This window comes from Falco naumanni, chromosome Z (assembly GCF_017639655.2).
Source record: "Falco naumanni isolate bFalNau1 chromosome Z, bFalNau1.pat, whole genome shotgun sequence".
NCBI lineage: Eukaryota > Metazoa > Chordata > Aves > Falconiformes > Falconidae > Falco > Falco naumanni.
In genome coordinates, this window is record NC_054080.1 from 66,782,851 (window position 1) to 66,797,113 (window position 14,263).

A 14,263-nucleotide genomic window follows, 5' to 3' on the forward strand; every position below is an offset into this window, starting at 1 on the left:
AGAGATCAGTAGGTGAGCTTTAACAGTTATAAATTAAACAGTGTCTGTAGATGGCAGTCAGAGAAACCTTTTTCATGCAAAAGTGGTTTGTTCCCTTTTATTTTCAAAGTTCTTTTAACTCACAGAAAGATAGACAATGGTCAGAACTAACCTGTGCAAAACTACTATCTCTGCATTCATTGTGCATTTACTGCTCCACACCCATGTGGTCTTCTTATTCAGTTGCCTGCTTTTCAGTTTTCTGTGTTGCTAACATGTTTACTGATTTCTAATATTACTACTCCCCAACTGGGGAGACTTAGAACCTCCTTAATTAAGAACCTTTGGGTTTTTCTTTGTAAGAGAAGAGTGGAATAGCTTTGCCTTTGACACAAAAAAGGGAACAGTGCTTGAAGTGTGGTGTGGTGTGGTAGAGCTGATTCTTTGTTGAAATGTGTGTCCTGGGAGCAACGGATGTGATGTAGTAGTGTGCTCTGAAAGGTTATTTTGCTTCTGCATCCAGCATTTTAAGATACTTGAGTGGTCATGCAGTAATTGTAATGACAATAGTGTTATGGTTGTGGGGAAAAAAATTAAGTAAATTGTATTGTGAAGAGAATAAAGATCTTACAGGATAAACTGTAAGTATACTGTTTACAATGCTTAGTCAGTCGTGGAACTCTTCAGAACAGTTTTCATTAAAAGAAACACACTGAAATCTGTGATGTTCCTATGCAGACAGGCAGTTCCTGATTAAGAAATAGCAACCTATGAGTTGTCCTCTTACTGCTTTTTCTCCTTACTTTAATTTCTGTGATAGGGAAGCAATTTTACTCCTTAGTTTCTCCTGTGCCATATACAGCATTCCTATAATAGTTTGATGACTCAGTAAAACAGCCCTAGGAATTTACTAGCTTTATTTCTGTGTAATAATCCTATGGCATCCCTGAAAAGTTGATGTGGGAAGTCAAAGACATCTGTGCAGTAAGCTAAAGTGGCTCCTTGTGGTCATTTTGGAAGAGAGGAATAAAATTACTGAGCACTGTAAAGAAGTTTTTTTTCATTTTTATCTAAATATTAAAGGCTTGTATAATGTAAAGTCACTAATGCCATCATGTAAAGCCAAAAGACACACTGACACAAAAAAATTGTATTATATTGTAACAGCTCGATGCTAATAACACTGCTTTTTGATCAGATGTCCAGAACCATTTGTTAGCTGTTTAAAAGTTTCAGCAAAGAGACTTAGAAAACAGTGTTATTTAGTTCAAAGCTTCTTGAAGTAGGTATTTGTCATACTGCCTCATTGCTCTGTAAGGTGTAGTACATTGCTGAAAATATTCAGAAAAAAGATGTAGCACCCTCAGTTGCAAGATTTTGTGTAGTTTGCCAGACATTTTCCTATTGTGCTGTTCCCTCTAACCCTCCAAATCTAACACTTGAACTTTGCCTAGAACAATATTTGGAAACAATTTTAATCACAAGCATCTCTCTTTGGGTTTTTTTGTATGCAAAAATTGCTGCCACAGTTTGGACAGAAACTCTCTTCTTGCTTTCCTGGATCAGGACTAGAATTCTTAACTGTCCCTTTGTGTGAGAGATAACTAGCAGATGAGTGTAGCTGCAGGTTTTCTGGGAATGGTTTCTGAAATACATATACAGGGTGTAGTGTATACGAGGTGTGGACCTCGTGCATGAGACCCTGTGTCTTGTCCATGCTCATTATGCTCTGGAAAACAGCTGTGGTTTATTGGTGTGTATGCCCTGTGATAAAAAGAGCATTGTTTTTCAGGCTAGTTATTGAAATACAATCAGTAATTGTGTTTTTTAGTATGGATATAATAATCCATTGGATACTATACTCTATCTCAATGCACGGAAATTGCCTGCACTGTTTTGCATTAATAGTCACACCCTCCAGTTGTGCAACCTCTCTCCTTCCCCCAGAATCACATTGTCTCACATCCTTTTCATAATCATTTTGCCCCATGAGAGATCAATGTGATTGCCTGTATAAATCAGAAAGTTTTGGAGTTTTCCAAAATACATCCCAGATTATATTCTATCTGCTTTGAAAATCTCAGCCTTTGAGAATTTGAGTCTCTGAGAGCTTCTCAGACTTCTGCCTGAGTATGCCTTACAACTAGTCTTTGATCTGGTTGTATCTGGGGTCTGGGAAATCACCTTGATCCTGGACAGAATGCTACCCTCTGCTAGTGGAGATCACGGAGGAAGATTGCATCCCAGCATGCCTGCATAGCTTCTGCATAGCATGCAAATCAGACTGATGTTTTCAAAGAGCTCTCTAACAACCATTAAACTGATGGGTGGAGAGTGTATTTTAGCAAAGTTGCTTGCTCAGTAAAAGTAGAGATGCAGTGGTACCTTGAGAAAGAGAAAATTAAGTACTGTTTCAGATCATTTGCATTCTCAACAGGTGCACCAGAAGGGATCAAGAGGGGAACTAGCCCAAGTACTGGCAGCATTAAACATGTGCACTCTTACAGGCAGGAAGCAGCAGCAGTAGATCTATGGAATTTCTTTGGGGCTGTTTCTGATATTTTTTTTCCTCACCCATAGATAGATTCTGGATCATACCCTTCTGTTTTGTGCTACACTATAAATTGTTTGTTCCATCCAGACTCTGTTCATAATACTGAAGAAAATGAAATATCTTTCTCTGAAGAATTTCTTTCTTATAGATTGGTTGTTGACGTACAACTCTGCTTTCCCCATAAAATAGGATGTTGTATTTATGTCTTCTGTTATTTTAATTTTAAAATCATCCATGGCTTTAGCTGGAATTGCTTTAAAAAATAATCTGCTTTGTTTCAGTCTGGAAGAATTTTCTTTGAGATCCATTTCAGCAGTTGTTAAACATCATTTTGAAGGAAGTCTTTGCCACAGATCTGCTACTCACTATGAAGCAAAATGTAGACTTCGTCTCAGTGTAATTTTTCCACAGTAGCAATGGAAGTTTATGGGGAGGTACTAAGAATAATAACTGGAGTTGGGGAGGGCACAGTCTTCATGAAGCTCTTCTCAATATGCAGCTGCCACATAATTAGCAAAATACACACTTTAGGTGTTCTAAATACGTGTCAGTGATCCAAAAATAAAAGAACAGAGAGCTGAGTGGGGTAGGGAGGCATTTAAACATATTACATTTCCAGTTTTCATAACTACAGTCTTTATTTTACCGATCTTCTAATGAAATATTTTTAGCAGTGTCCAGTGATTGGATCAGCCCAATAAATTTTAAGCTAAAACAAGGGAAGTTCTTTAGGGCTGACAGTCCATTTTTGTGTTACATACCTATGGAGTTGGTTAGTCCTGTGTACCTCTGACTTGAGTAATAAAGCTATTGCTTAAAATTTATTCCTGTTCAGTTGCAATATCTTTCCTAATTGTTTATACAAATGCCACAGAAGTCCATATACAAAATGGGGATTTCCCCTTTCACTTCACAGACATGGAAAAAAAAAACCAATTCAATTAAGAATCTTTTAAAAATTGAAACTGTGTTCGATTTTATTGCAGTAAGTGGGAAATATAAGCAAATCTAAGCCAATTTTCCATTATGAAGGAAGATGTAAGAATTAGTAAGGTCTAGGATGAAGGAAAGAAATAATTTGTGGATAAGTTGTTTATTTTTCTCTGTTTTTGTAATTCAGTTTTCATTAGTCCCACAAATACTCAACTCCTGTGTCCCCTTAAGCACGCAGGAATAAGGACCTACCTTCATCCCTTCCAAAGATGTAACAACCACCTTCAGAGCTGTATGCCTTTTCTTCCTTCCAGATAAAAGGTGATGCCATGGTGCAAATGCTTAATGATTCACTGGGAAAGAGAATAGGACCTTTGTCATGGTATTGAGAGCTGGGGCAGGAAGGGTTGACCAAGTCCCTTTGTAGTCTGAGCCAGGAATGGGTATTGGAAAACAGTTCAAATAGACTTTACTCATATTACCGGAAAAATGGCATGGATTTATTGCTGACCTGCTTTCTGCTCTTGGTAGCCTGAAACTTGTGATCTGTACTTCTGTGGGTTCTGGTTTTGGGGTGCTTCTTGTTTCTGAGAGATTTAAACCTCAACTTGGAAGAAGAAGATCAGAAAGCTGTTGAGATTGCTGTAGAAATTAAAAGCACTAGTGAAAGAGAAAAAAACCCAAAACCCTTTATCAAGGCTTACAGGTCACCAATATCTCCTCTCTTGTTTGTAGCCCATCAGTGTTAGGAGTGAATGTTGTATTTAGGCAAAAGCACAGTATGACTGTATGGAAGTAAATTATAGTTGATTAGAAAAAAACACCTCTGCAATATGTTAATTAGGTCACATATCTCTGGTAGCGCCCCTTGCATGAAGCGGGATTTATGTTGTGTTGTAACTTTTGGAGCAGCTATCACTCTGCTTGCTCTGTACCTAAGTGTGTACAGTGAATACAAGCAGCGTTTGGTGTGGCTGCTTTCTCCTTGAGTAACTGTGACCATGCCTGCAGCCTAACTCATCTGGGGAGGAGGGAGGGGAGACCATCTGCATGCTGTACACCTCTGTATGAGAGATGTAGGACTTTTCTGTTGCTGATAGTCCTGTTCTCTGTGATTACCCTGATTAAATCTCAAGGGAAGTGGTGAAGTACTTCAGAACTGCAGATGGACATCTGTTCCACGTCCTGTGAGAAATTCCGTTCCCAGTTCTGTTGGCTTAAAAATAGTATGACCACATGGACTTATTTGGGCTTGGTTCCCTCCCCATTAAGCACCATTTCCTACAGTGTTTTTGGCTAGATTAGTAGTTCCTAGCCTTTTCATAGGTGGTCCTCATTACTACCACTTATTCCTCTCTTTTTGTCTTCTTTTTGTTTCTGCATTCTCACGCTTTCTGTTTCTACCTCTGTTCCTCATCACTAGTTCTGGCAACACCGGTTATAAGCACTAATAAGCTTGGCCAAGCATATTAGCGTGTAGTTCTGGTGTGACTCATTGTTGAGAACTAACAGACTGCATACTAGGTCTGAATTTTGCTATTAGGCTGCCCTGCAGAATCTGAGCAAGAGACTGTTTTAATATGGGTGATAGAAACACATGGTTCTTTCATGGACGGCAGCTTCTCTCATGGCAGTGATCTTTTTTGCATTTGCTTTTTGTCAGTGAATGTCAGACTCATCCTAAGTGATGCTGAGCTGTTCTCTAAGTTTTATGTTACCTTTTTTTTTTAAGGGTTTTAAGGGTGTGTGTTTTTTTTCTTCCCCCCCCCTCCTGCTTTAGACCATTTCATGTGGAGCCTACAAACATAGTCAGCGTGAACGATGATATGCAAAGAGTCACTGATGAAGCTTCAGCAATGAATAAGCGGATTCACTACTACAGCAGGCTCACATCTCCTGCAGACAGGGCGCTGGTAAGGCAAAGACAGGCCAGATTAACTGAGTGGTCTCTGGTATGTTAGGTCTTCCACAGCCTAGGTTCATAAAAGACACACAAGTAAAGGCAGGGGGAGAATTGCTCTGCAGCTTGCTTTGAAGTAAATATTTAGTAGCTGAGTACCTTAACAAGGTCTTGTGTTATCACAAGCTGTGATTGACTTCTTGTTCAATGCCTTCACCATCCAAAGAAAACATACAAACAGCTTGAATTTTGTTAACATGGTAAAGGCTGCCTGGATGTGTGTACACATTTCTACCATCTTAAGAGGTTTTAAGCAGTGGTCAACTGCAGTGGTTAAACTAGCATGATCTGTGCGTAGTATACGTTACAGGCATTTTGTAGAAGTAAAGCCTGGTTTTGTGCTATCTAGCTAAAATTCTGGGCAATGGATTTTTTTCATGGGGAGAAAATTAATGTAGTCCACCCTTTTTGGTTTTTTTCCTAAATGCACTTTTCATGGGAAGATTTTGTGATTTACAACAGCTGACTTCTTGTATTTGGGACAATAGTTAACTTTGGTGTTACTAACAAATCTTGGTTTTTATCCATTTGTTAGATTGCTCCTGATCATGTACTTCCAGCTCCTGATGAAATCTACGTATACAGTCCATTGGGAACTGCTTTTAAAGTTGACAGTTGCACAGATGGCTATGGTAAAAACTCCAGTATAGTGACAATGTATGTTAAGCACCTTGCCATATATTAACCAGAAAATGCATTATTATTAAATGTTCTATATTGTATGCATAACTATTGTAGCTAAGAGGATAGTGTGAATTAAGAATGCTCCTCAAATTATTTACTGGCTTTTTCTTTTCATCCTAGATTTATGATATGGAATACAATGATGGGTACATCTATATTAAGTATCCCATGGGGAATAAAACAGGTAAAACTATGAAAAATGTATGTGTAGGAAAATGTTTTTTGTAACATGGCTTGCTCTTCATTTTTCTGTAGTTACTGATAAATAAACACTATTTCTCCCTCTTAACAGGCAGGCTTTACTTCTGGAATCATTCTCATTTTAGTGATGGGCATTTTGACTCTTTATTGCTGCTACAGAGTTGTAGAGTCACGGAAAATGATACGTAAGAAACGCAAAGCTTCATAATGCAAATATTTCTATTATTTGTGTGTGAAACAGAGAGACCTAATAGATTCTTAGTTTGCCTGTATCTTTACTGTGTTAGACCTGACCTGCAAATAAAAGCTATTTCTTTGAAAGTCTCCCTATTTTTGTAGTCTGGATCTGTAAGCTAAATTTCTGTCTTCACTATTAGATTATGCTTCAGGTCCTTGGGACCTAAGTATTATAGCAAACCCCAAACTCTTAGCAAGCAAGGTTTCACAGATGTTCACTTACCAAGCGTTTGGGAGCTTACAGAGTTAGAGGGTTCCCTTCTTCTCCATAAGCACTGTACAGTTCCCTACATGTATCTCTGATCATGTTGCGCAGTGGAACAGTATGGGCAGTAGCTGCCTCCACTTGTGTAGTATGCCGGTACTAACCTAACTTTTTTATATATTCTGTGTTGGAAGCAATCTGTGGACAGTGGTTTTACTTACAGTGTACTTTTATTGTTCAGAATTAATCTTGCAGCTCTTGTAATTGGTGCTTGTATGCATAAACTAACCCCCCACTTGCTCAAATAAAGGCACTTAAGACCTCCAGTTTGTGACGACTCATCTCAGGGCATTGTTGAGGACTAGTTTATGGTCTGGCCTGCTTTGCCATAACTCTTGCAAAAGGTTTTAGCTGCAAATGCATGGCTGCATTTTTGCACCCATGCCTTATTCCAGTGCTTCTGGAAGTATTCTGAGTGGTAGTGTGGCCACAATAAAAGCCTCTACTTCTTCAGGCTCCTTCAGTCAAATGCCTAGTGAGTGTTGTACTTTAAAGTTAACAGAAATCTTCTTAGCCCTTGGAAGCACTGTGATTTTGTGTCAGAATATTCTGAAAAAAGAACACATCCTGTCATGAAGAGTTCTACTGACCCTAACATTTTGTTTAGATATGTTTCTTATTTTTGTATCTTCTTCAGCTTTAGTAGATACCTCAAACTGGGAATTCCCAGATGTTTGCAAGTATTACTTTGGATCCTTTGGTCAATGGTCAAGTCTTTTATTTTCTATGGTATCGCTTGTTGGAGCCATGGTTGTTTATTGGGTGCTTATGTCCAACTTTCTGTTCAACACAGGAAAGTTTATATACAGTAAGTATACATTTTCGGTTAACTTTTACAGCTATCTTGTGGAAAGATTAAGATGTTGCTTTATACTGAAAAAAGAATTGTTCGTTTTACTTAATCTTGGTTTTTCTGTTGCTTTGTATGAAAAGTCAGTTGAGAATAAGTAACTGTGTGGAGTTCTGCACACAGTCATGTATGTTTTCAAAGCCAGTTTCTCAGTCTGTCTCTTAAACTGTGGTTTTAATGAAAGACATAGTACCAATTGTCTGATTTGCATGTCAGTAATGAGCCTTCTTGGTGTAGCTTAAACAACCCAAACCTCTTGCTTGCTTCCACTTTATATTTTCACTCCCACCTCCTTTGCAGGGGTGTAACTATTTGAACAGCCATGTAACAGGCTAGGCTGTTGAAATGATCCAGGTTAATGAAAAAAATCTAGTTTCATTCTAGTTTTCAACACACACACTTAAGAATGCTGCCATGTAGAAAGTTTTTGCAAGTGTCCTTGAAGGAACGATGACCTGTAGCACAGTGAAAGAACGATTCTTAGTCTGGCATTGCTACAGAATAAAACATATTGGTTACTTACAGCCTTGTACATGCACAGGCACACAGACTTTTGTGGATACAATCACTTAAGTATGTAGAGTTGTGGGAATAAACGATGGAATTGAGAGCTTTGAAAATCTGACTCATAGCATTGAATAGCATGACAGATTTAAGAGTTTCTGTTTTGAAGGTAATTAAAAAATCTCTGAGGCAAATAGCATTACAGACACTTACACCTCTTAAACAATATTTAATTAGAATTCCCACCATCCCTGAAGGACCTACTTTACTTTATTGGTTAATGACTGGTATATTTTACACTTGACCTAATTCATATGTTACTAAAGCCATTTTACTTTAGACTCTGTTGTTTTTTAATAAGGTTAACCCTTTAATCCTATATTATTCTAAACCAAGGAACTCCAATTTTAGTAAGTAAACTTCAGAATGGTCAAAACCGTTCCTTTTCTAGGAAAAAAAGTTGCTTTTCCCTGAGATTGGCATGTTATTTTATCACTAACCTATATTTGTTTGGGGTCCTTACTTGTTTGCTCTTTGATAACTTTAGTCATTGGATTCTTATCCTAACTTTCATTGTGGTCACTTACTTACTAGGTTGTGAAATGGGTGATAGGATGTAGGTTTGACACACTGCCATTTTCCAGCCATGCATTTCTAAGTTATTCTAAGCAGGCTACTACATTTAATGCCAGTACACTCAGATGACTTTTTAAAAAATCTGCACACACAATTTAAGTGGCAACAAACTGATTTCCTAAAGGAGGATGGTCTAGAAATCAATATGAAAAGAAGGCAAGAATTGTAATCCAAGTATGATGTCCTGTGGGTTTTTTTCGGGTTTTTTTGGTAAGATGGTGTCCCATGCTTTCGTTCTGTTTTTGTTCTATGAAACAGACATAAATCCACAAATGCAATTGCTAGTTCTAAACCACTTTTTAAGTACAGAGTAAGCATAAATTGTCTATCCACCTATAACTAATTTTAAAATGCTCTAATTCTGTAAAAGCTATCAGGTCTTTTGATGGCTTCACAGTAGGTACTTCTTTTTAAGTAGCAAGCAACACAAAACAGTGATGAAGAGAGGAGGTGATGAGTGATTTTATTTAAATCTTTTGGTTGTTGTATACACTGATACCAATATGAGAAACCCAGTTTTGATTCAGGGCATCATAAATCAAAGTGAAGAAACAAAAAATAGTTGGCTTCCCACAAGACTTTTTGCTTTCTTTATGAGAAACAAGCTGCTGTTAACTGCATGTAAAAAATCTGAGGGCTGCTGTCCCAGTTCATTTTCTGTGTGCATAATACACCCACATGCAGCAGAAGCAAATTTTAACCAGACACGCTAATGAAATCTCCAAGCTGATGGGCATTTTCTGTGTGTGTGTGTGTATATATACATGTAAATATATGGAAATTGCTATCCAGTACACTCATGCTGGTGAAGCTGCAGGAACTTGAGAATACCTGGTGTGGCACAGCAGTAAAGTAGCACAGGAGTGTATTGAAACAAAACACTTGTAGAGTTGACAGTAGACAGTGAGACTTAAACCTTTCTCTGGAGATTCCCTTCTTTAAAATAAACATGGAAAAAGCATCCCCCTAGAGCCTCCTTTGAAAGAAAGATTAGAAAAATGAGTAGGGGAAGCTTTTTCCGTATAGTACCATCTGGACTGAGGATATGGTTGCATGCACTCTTTTTTCTGTCCCAAGAGAAGCTGGTTTTAAGAAGCATCTCTTCATTAACCTCCTGTATGGCACGGCAGACTGAGAAGCTGGGACAAGCAAAGATGTTCTGGGGGAACAGGGATGAGCAGCTGGGAGGGGGCTGGCTTGGGAACTTCATAAATGGACAAGACTGCTGGGAAGAAAGCAGTGCTGTGGGGGGCTACTTTAAGACACTTCTAAAATAAAGTTTTAAAATACTTCGAGTTGGGGGGAGTGCAAGCTGCTGTATTACCCCTCTGATGTAATTTTCCAAAATATTTCCGTAATTAATATTTATCAAGTCAACAGATAAAAGCCTAGTAGCAGGTTTGGGACATTGATAGTAACGTTTTCTTCTTTTTAGACTTCATTCATGACATTAACGTAACAGATATTGTTCCTGGCACCAATGGAAGTAACAGAGGTAAGAAGCACTTACTAGTGTTGTGTTTCCTGGGTGGGGGTGGGGATTTAAAGGAAAATCATCATATTTCCATGCCAAACCACATTGCAGTTATAAAGTGTGTATTGTAAATTCTAACTACCTGTTTTTAAAAAACTGTCATCTGTCTGGGATTTGTACTTCCACAAATAACCACACACTTGGAAAGCTTAATAATTGGAAAAAGAAAGAAAGTGGGGGTGAAGATAAGGATTTAAAGGCAAATTACAGGTTTCTGTATACCCAGATACAGTCCCCACAAAACCATGAATTGTAGACTTCTTAATGGCTTTTGGACAATGAGGAACTGGCTTAAGGAATTCTAACTTTTGCACCTTGAAATTGAGGCACATCAGATCTGTTTACTGTTTAAAATCTTGGCTGGGGCATTTTTGCTCCTCACCACTCTGCAGCAACATTCTTATTTAAAAAAAAATCCTGTAAGAACAGCTTTAATGATGCTAAGTGCAAAAAGAAATGTGTCAGGCTACATGAGCATCAGGTTGGGTTTTGTGGAGAGTCTGGCATTTGCACAACTAAGGGAAGTAACTGCACTCAAGTATGAAGGTAGGTCTGTTGGGAGTTGAGTAGGCAGAATAATGTAGAATGAAGGCAGGAGCTAGGCATTCAGCCTCTGATCTTTCTGCCTATATACAGTGAATGAACATGTAGTGCTTTGTTATGAAGCAGAAAATTTTCTCTTATCCTGGGTCCTTATGGGAATGGGGAAACATTTCAGTACCAGCTGGACAGCTGTGTGTCACACTCACTGCAGCCGTGTTTCTGGAGAGCAGCTGTTGGGAGTCAGGTGAAGGAGTTGAGAAATAATTCTGAAAACCAGTTGATTTGCATTTGAGCTAGTGTTGAATCCTGTTTCTCCTACAGTCCTTACCAGAAAGGACCAGTAGCTGCTGCAGTGCTCTTTCTCATGTGCTCTCTCCTGCTTCTGCTGTTCTGTCCCATAGTTATGCAGCAGGGGGTGTAACTTGGAAACAAAGTAGACAACAGTATTCCACAGCATCCTCCAACAACCAGAAGATTTAAAGCATCTGCTTCACAAAATTAAGGGCTGCTTTAAGGGATGCCACATGGTCAGATGACCCTTGGCAGAGCATTCAGGGCTACCAAGGAGATCAGTAAGAACAAAAACATTTTTCAGGGTCTGTGAAACAATCCTGTTATAAGCAATGGAGAGAAAGCAAATGAGAAAACTGGAAGTAACATAATGGTCCCTCAAGACATTTGACAGACACTTTTTACATCTTTGTACAGAACGGGCATGCAGCCAATGTGGGAGGGAGGCTATCAAGTATCTTGGGATGCCAAAATTTAAAACAAGACGTTATGAGAACAGTAAGATGGTTTATATTTCAACACGTAACTTTTTAGGTATGTGTGAGAAAGGAATGTTGATATTAACAAAAATAAAATAAACATGTTTTTGTCAAGGGATCTTTTTGTTCAGTTAATTTTGTTCCAGTGACTTGTTCAGGTGCTGCCATTGATCAGCCACCATTTAACAGGAGTGCGATGTTCCCTTTTGGCAATGTTATGGGTGTATATCTTAAATTGCTTCTGTTGAGTTATATAGCAGTGATGTACTTGCATCTGGCGTGGCACCAAGATGGCAGGGGTTTTTATTCGGTGCATGGGTTTTAGACCTGCCAGTTGTTATAGCAGCTTTCTTGTAATCTTAGTTTGTGTGTTCCCTTAATGTACAGTAATGCAGGCTCTTCTGTACACAGATTACATCTCGATTCATATGATCTTACTGAAGTGCACAGGGACAGATTACAATGCTAAATACTCAGCCAGATGCAGGGATGCATTGCTATGACTTGATTCCAGCAGGTGCATGTAGGCACTGAACACAGTTATAGGTATGTGACCTTGAAGGCTGATCCTGTGCCACAGCTCAGGCTTCAGGTGAATTGGCATCTTTGCTGTGCTCTTCTGAAAGAGCCATAGTGCTTGTCAGCTTAGATTGTAAGGTGCCTAGCAGTGAAATCTTAGCACTGAACTCCTGATAAAAAAACATACTGAACTCCTGATAAAAAAACAAACAGGAGTTAGGAAATGAGTTGTCAAACAATGCTGTTGAGTGGTCCTGTTCCCCATAGGTAAAACACTCTCCAGAAATTATACGATCTTGGCTGTGAAGATTCTGTGCAAGTAAAACACTTTTCATCTGGGGATATTTTTCTTTTCCTTTCTTCCAGTCATTTGTCCAAGTGCTACTAGTGGTCACACACCACAGAACAGGAGTGTGATGTTCTCTTCTGGCAATGATACAGGTTTTGAACTCTTCGAGGAGTGGTGGAACAAATCACAAACAGTACCATTTTACCTGATTGCTGTTCTTCTGCCTCTGCTAAATCTGAAGTCTCCATCCTTCTTTGCAAAGTTTAATGTCCTAGGTAGGTAAGAAATACTATTGAAGCATTGGTTCATTGTGGCTAAAATGTACAGAAAACAGCGAAAGCTACTTCAGTGAGTAGAATTGTAGAATCATTTAAGTTGGAAAAGAATTTTAAGATCATCAAGCCCAACTGTTAACCCAGGACTGTCAAGTCCACCACTAAGCCATGTCCCCAGGTGCCACATCTACATGTCTTTTAAGTACTTCCAGGGATGGGGACTCAACCACTTCCCTGGGCAGCCTGTTCCAATGCTTGACCACCCTTTCAGTGAAGAAACCTAATACCAAATCTAAACCTCCCCTGATGCAACTTGAGGCCATTTCCTCTTGTCCTGTTGCTTGTTACATGGGAGAAGAGAGCAACACTCACCTTGCTAAAACCTCCTTTCCAGTAATTGTACAGAGTGATAAGGTCTCTCCTCAGCTTCCCTTTCTGCAGGCTAAACAAGCCGTTCCCTCAGCTGCTTCTCATAACACCTGTGCTGCAGACCCTTCACCAGCTTCATTTCCCTTCTCTGTGCACACTCCAGCACCTCAATGCCCCTGCTAAAGTGAGGGGCCCAACACTGAACACAGGATTCGAGGTGTGGCCTCACCAGTGCCCAGTGCAGGGGGACGGTCACTGCCCTGGCCCTGCTGGCCACACTGTTTCCCATACAAGCCAGGATACTGCTGGCCTTCATGGGCACACTGCTGGATGTCAACCAGCACCCCCAGGTCTTTTTCTGGGGGACAGCCTTCCAGCCACTCCTCAGTAGTTTGCTGGCAGCGCATATTGTGCCTTGGAATGGTTTGTTGGTTGGTTTGTTAACCACCACAGGCTTTCTACTCTGCTTTGCTCGAGTCTTTCAGATAACGGGCTGATAATTATTTTTTTTCCTTCTCTCCCTTGATAATCCTGTCAAACAAGTTCCACTATAGTTACAACAGGTTTTCCCAGATGGTGCTACACATACTACTGTGCAGTATTTGATGCATAGTACCTTGGCACAAGCAGTCAGTCATACCCTTCCTCATCTGGTAGACGTTTCAGGCAGTTACTTCCAGAAATTAGTTGCTTCTGACCTGAAGTAATTTGTTACCAATCAATTGATTAATTAATTACAGCATCAGTCAGTGTAATCTGCTGCTGTGCTTTGCGCAGCTCCCAATACCCTTGCCTGTTCTGTGCTACAAAGACAAAAGTTGTGACTTCTCCTTGCTTCCATGTCTTGAGATGGAAAACCAATACAGGTGGGATTGGTGAAGGGGATAAAGCACATGGATGATGGGTGGGGTTATTTACAAAGGATACCTGAGGGCATAGCATTGAAGCATATGATGGAGAGAAAGGAAAAAGGAGATGGGATCAGAGAATGGGTTGAAAAAGATGGAGAAATATTGTAAAGGAGGTAGAGGACAGGAAATTGAGGGTGTAGTTTGTCCTGTTTGTTCCAGTGTGATGCTTAATTAGGGCTTGGATCTGCTGTTGTTGGAACCAGTAAATGAAAACACAGCACATGTGATGGTGCTCCTGTGTAAAAAGGAA

The 14,263-nt window shown here is 39.4% G+C and overlaps 1 protein-coding gene across 6 annotated transcripts in view; it reads left to right on the top strand.

The window, feature by feature from the left end:
• SLC38A9 (solute carrier family 38 member 9) overlaps nt 1-14,263 on the top strand; it is a 53,862-nt gene that overhangs the window by 12,052 nt on the left and 27,547 nt on the right. For 5 of the 6 annotated variants that reach the window (XM_040579563.1, XM_040579562.1, XM_040579565.1 and 2 more), the window contains 8 exons: nt 5,247-5,379; nt 5,962-6,083; nt 6,231-6,294; nt 6,403-6,496; nt 7,451-7,621; nt 10,239-10,298; nt 11,589-11,705; nt 12,536-12,733. In XM_040579563.1, coding sequence (XP_040435497.1) covers nt 5,247-5,379; nt 5,962-6,083; nt 6,231-6,294; nt 6,403-6,496; nt 7,451-7,621; nt 10,239-10,298; nt 11,589-11,705; nt 12,536-12,733 — 959 coding nt within the window. The remainder of the gene's footprint in view (nt 1-5,246; nt 5,380-5,961; nt 6,084-6,230; nt 6,295-6,402; nt 6,497-7,450; nt 7,622-10,238; nt 10,299-11,588; nt 11,706-12,535; nt 12,734-14,263) is intronic. The other variant, XM_040579564.1, reaches the window with a different exon arrangement.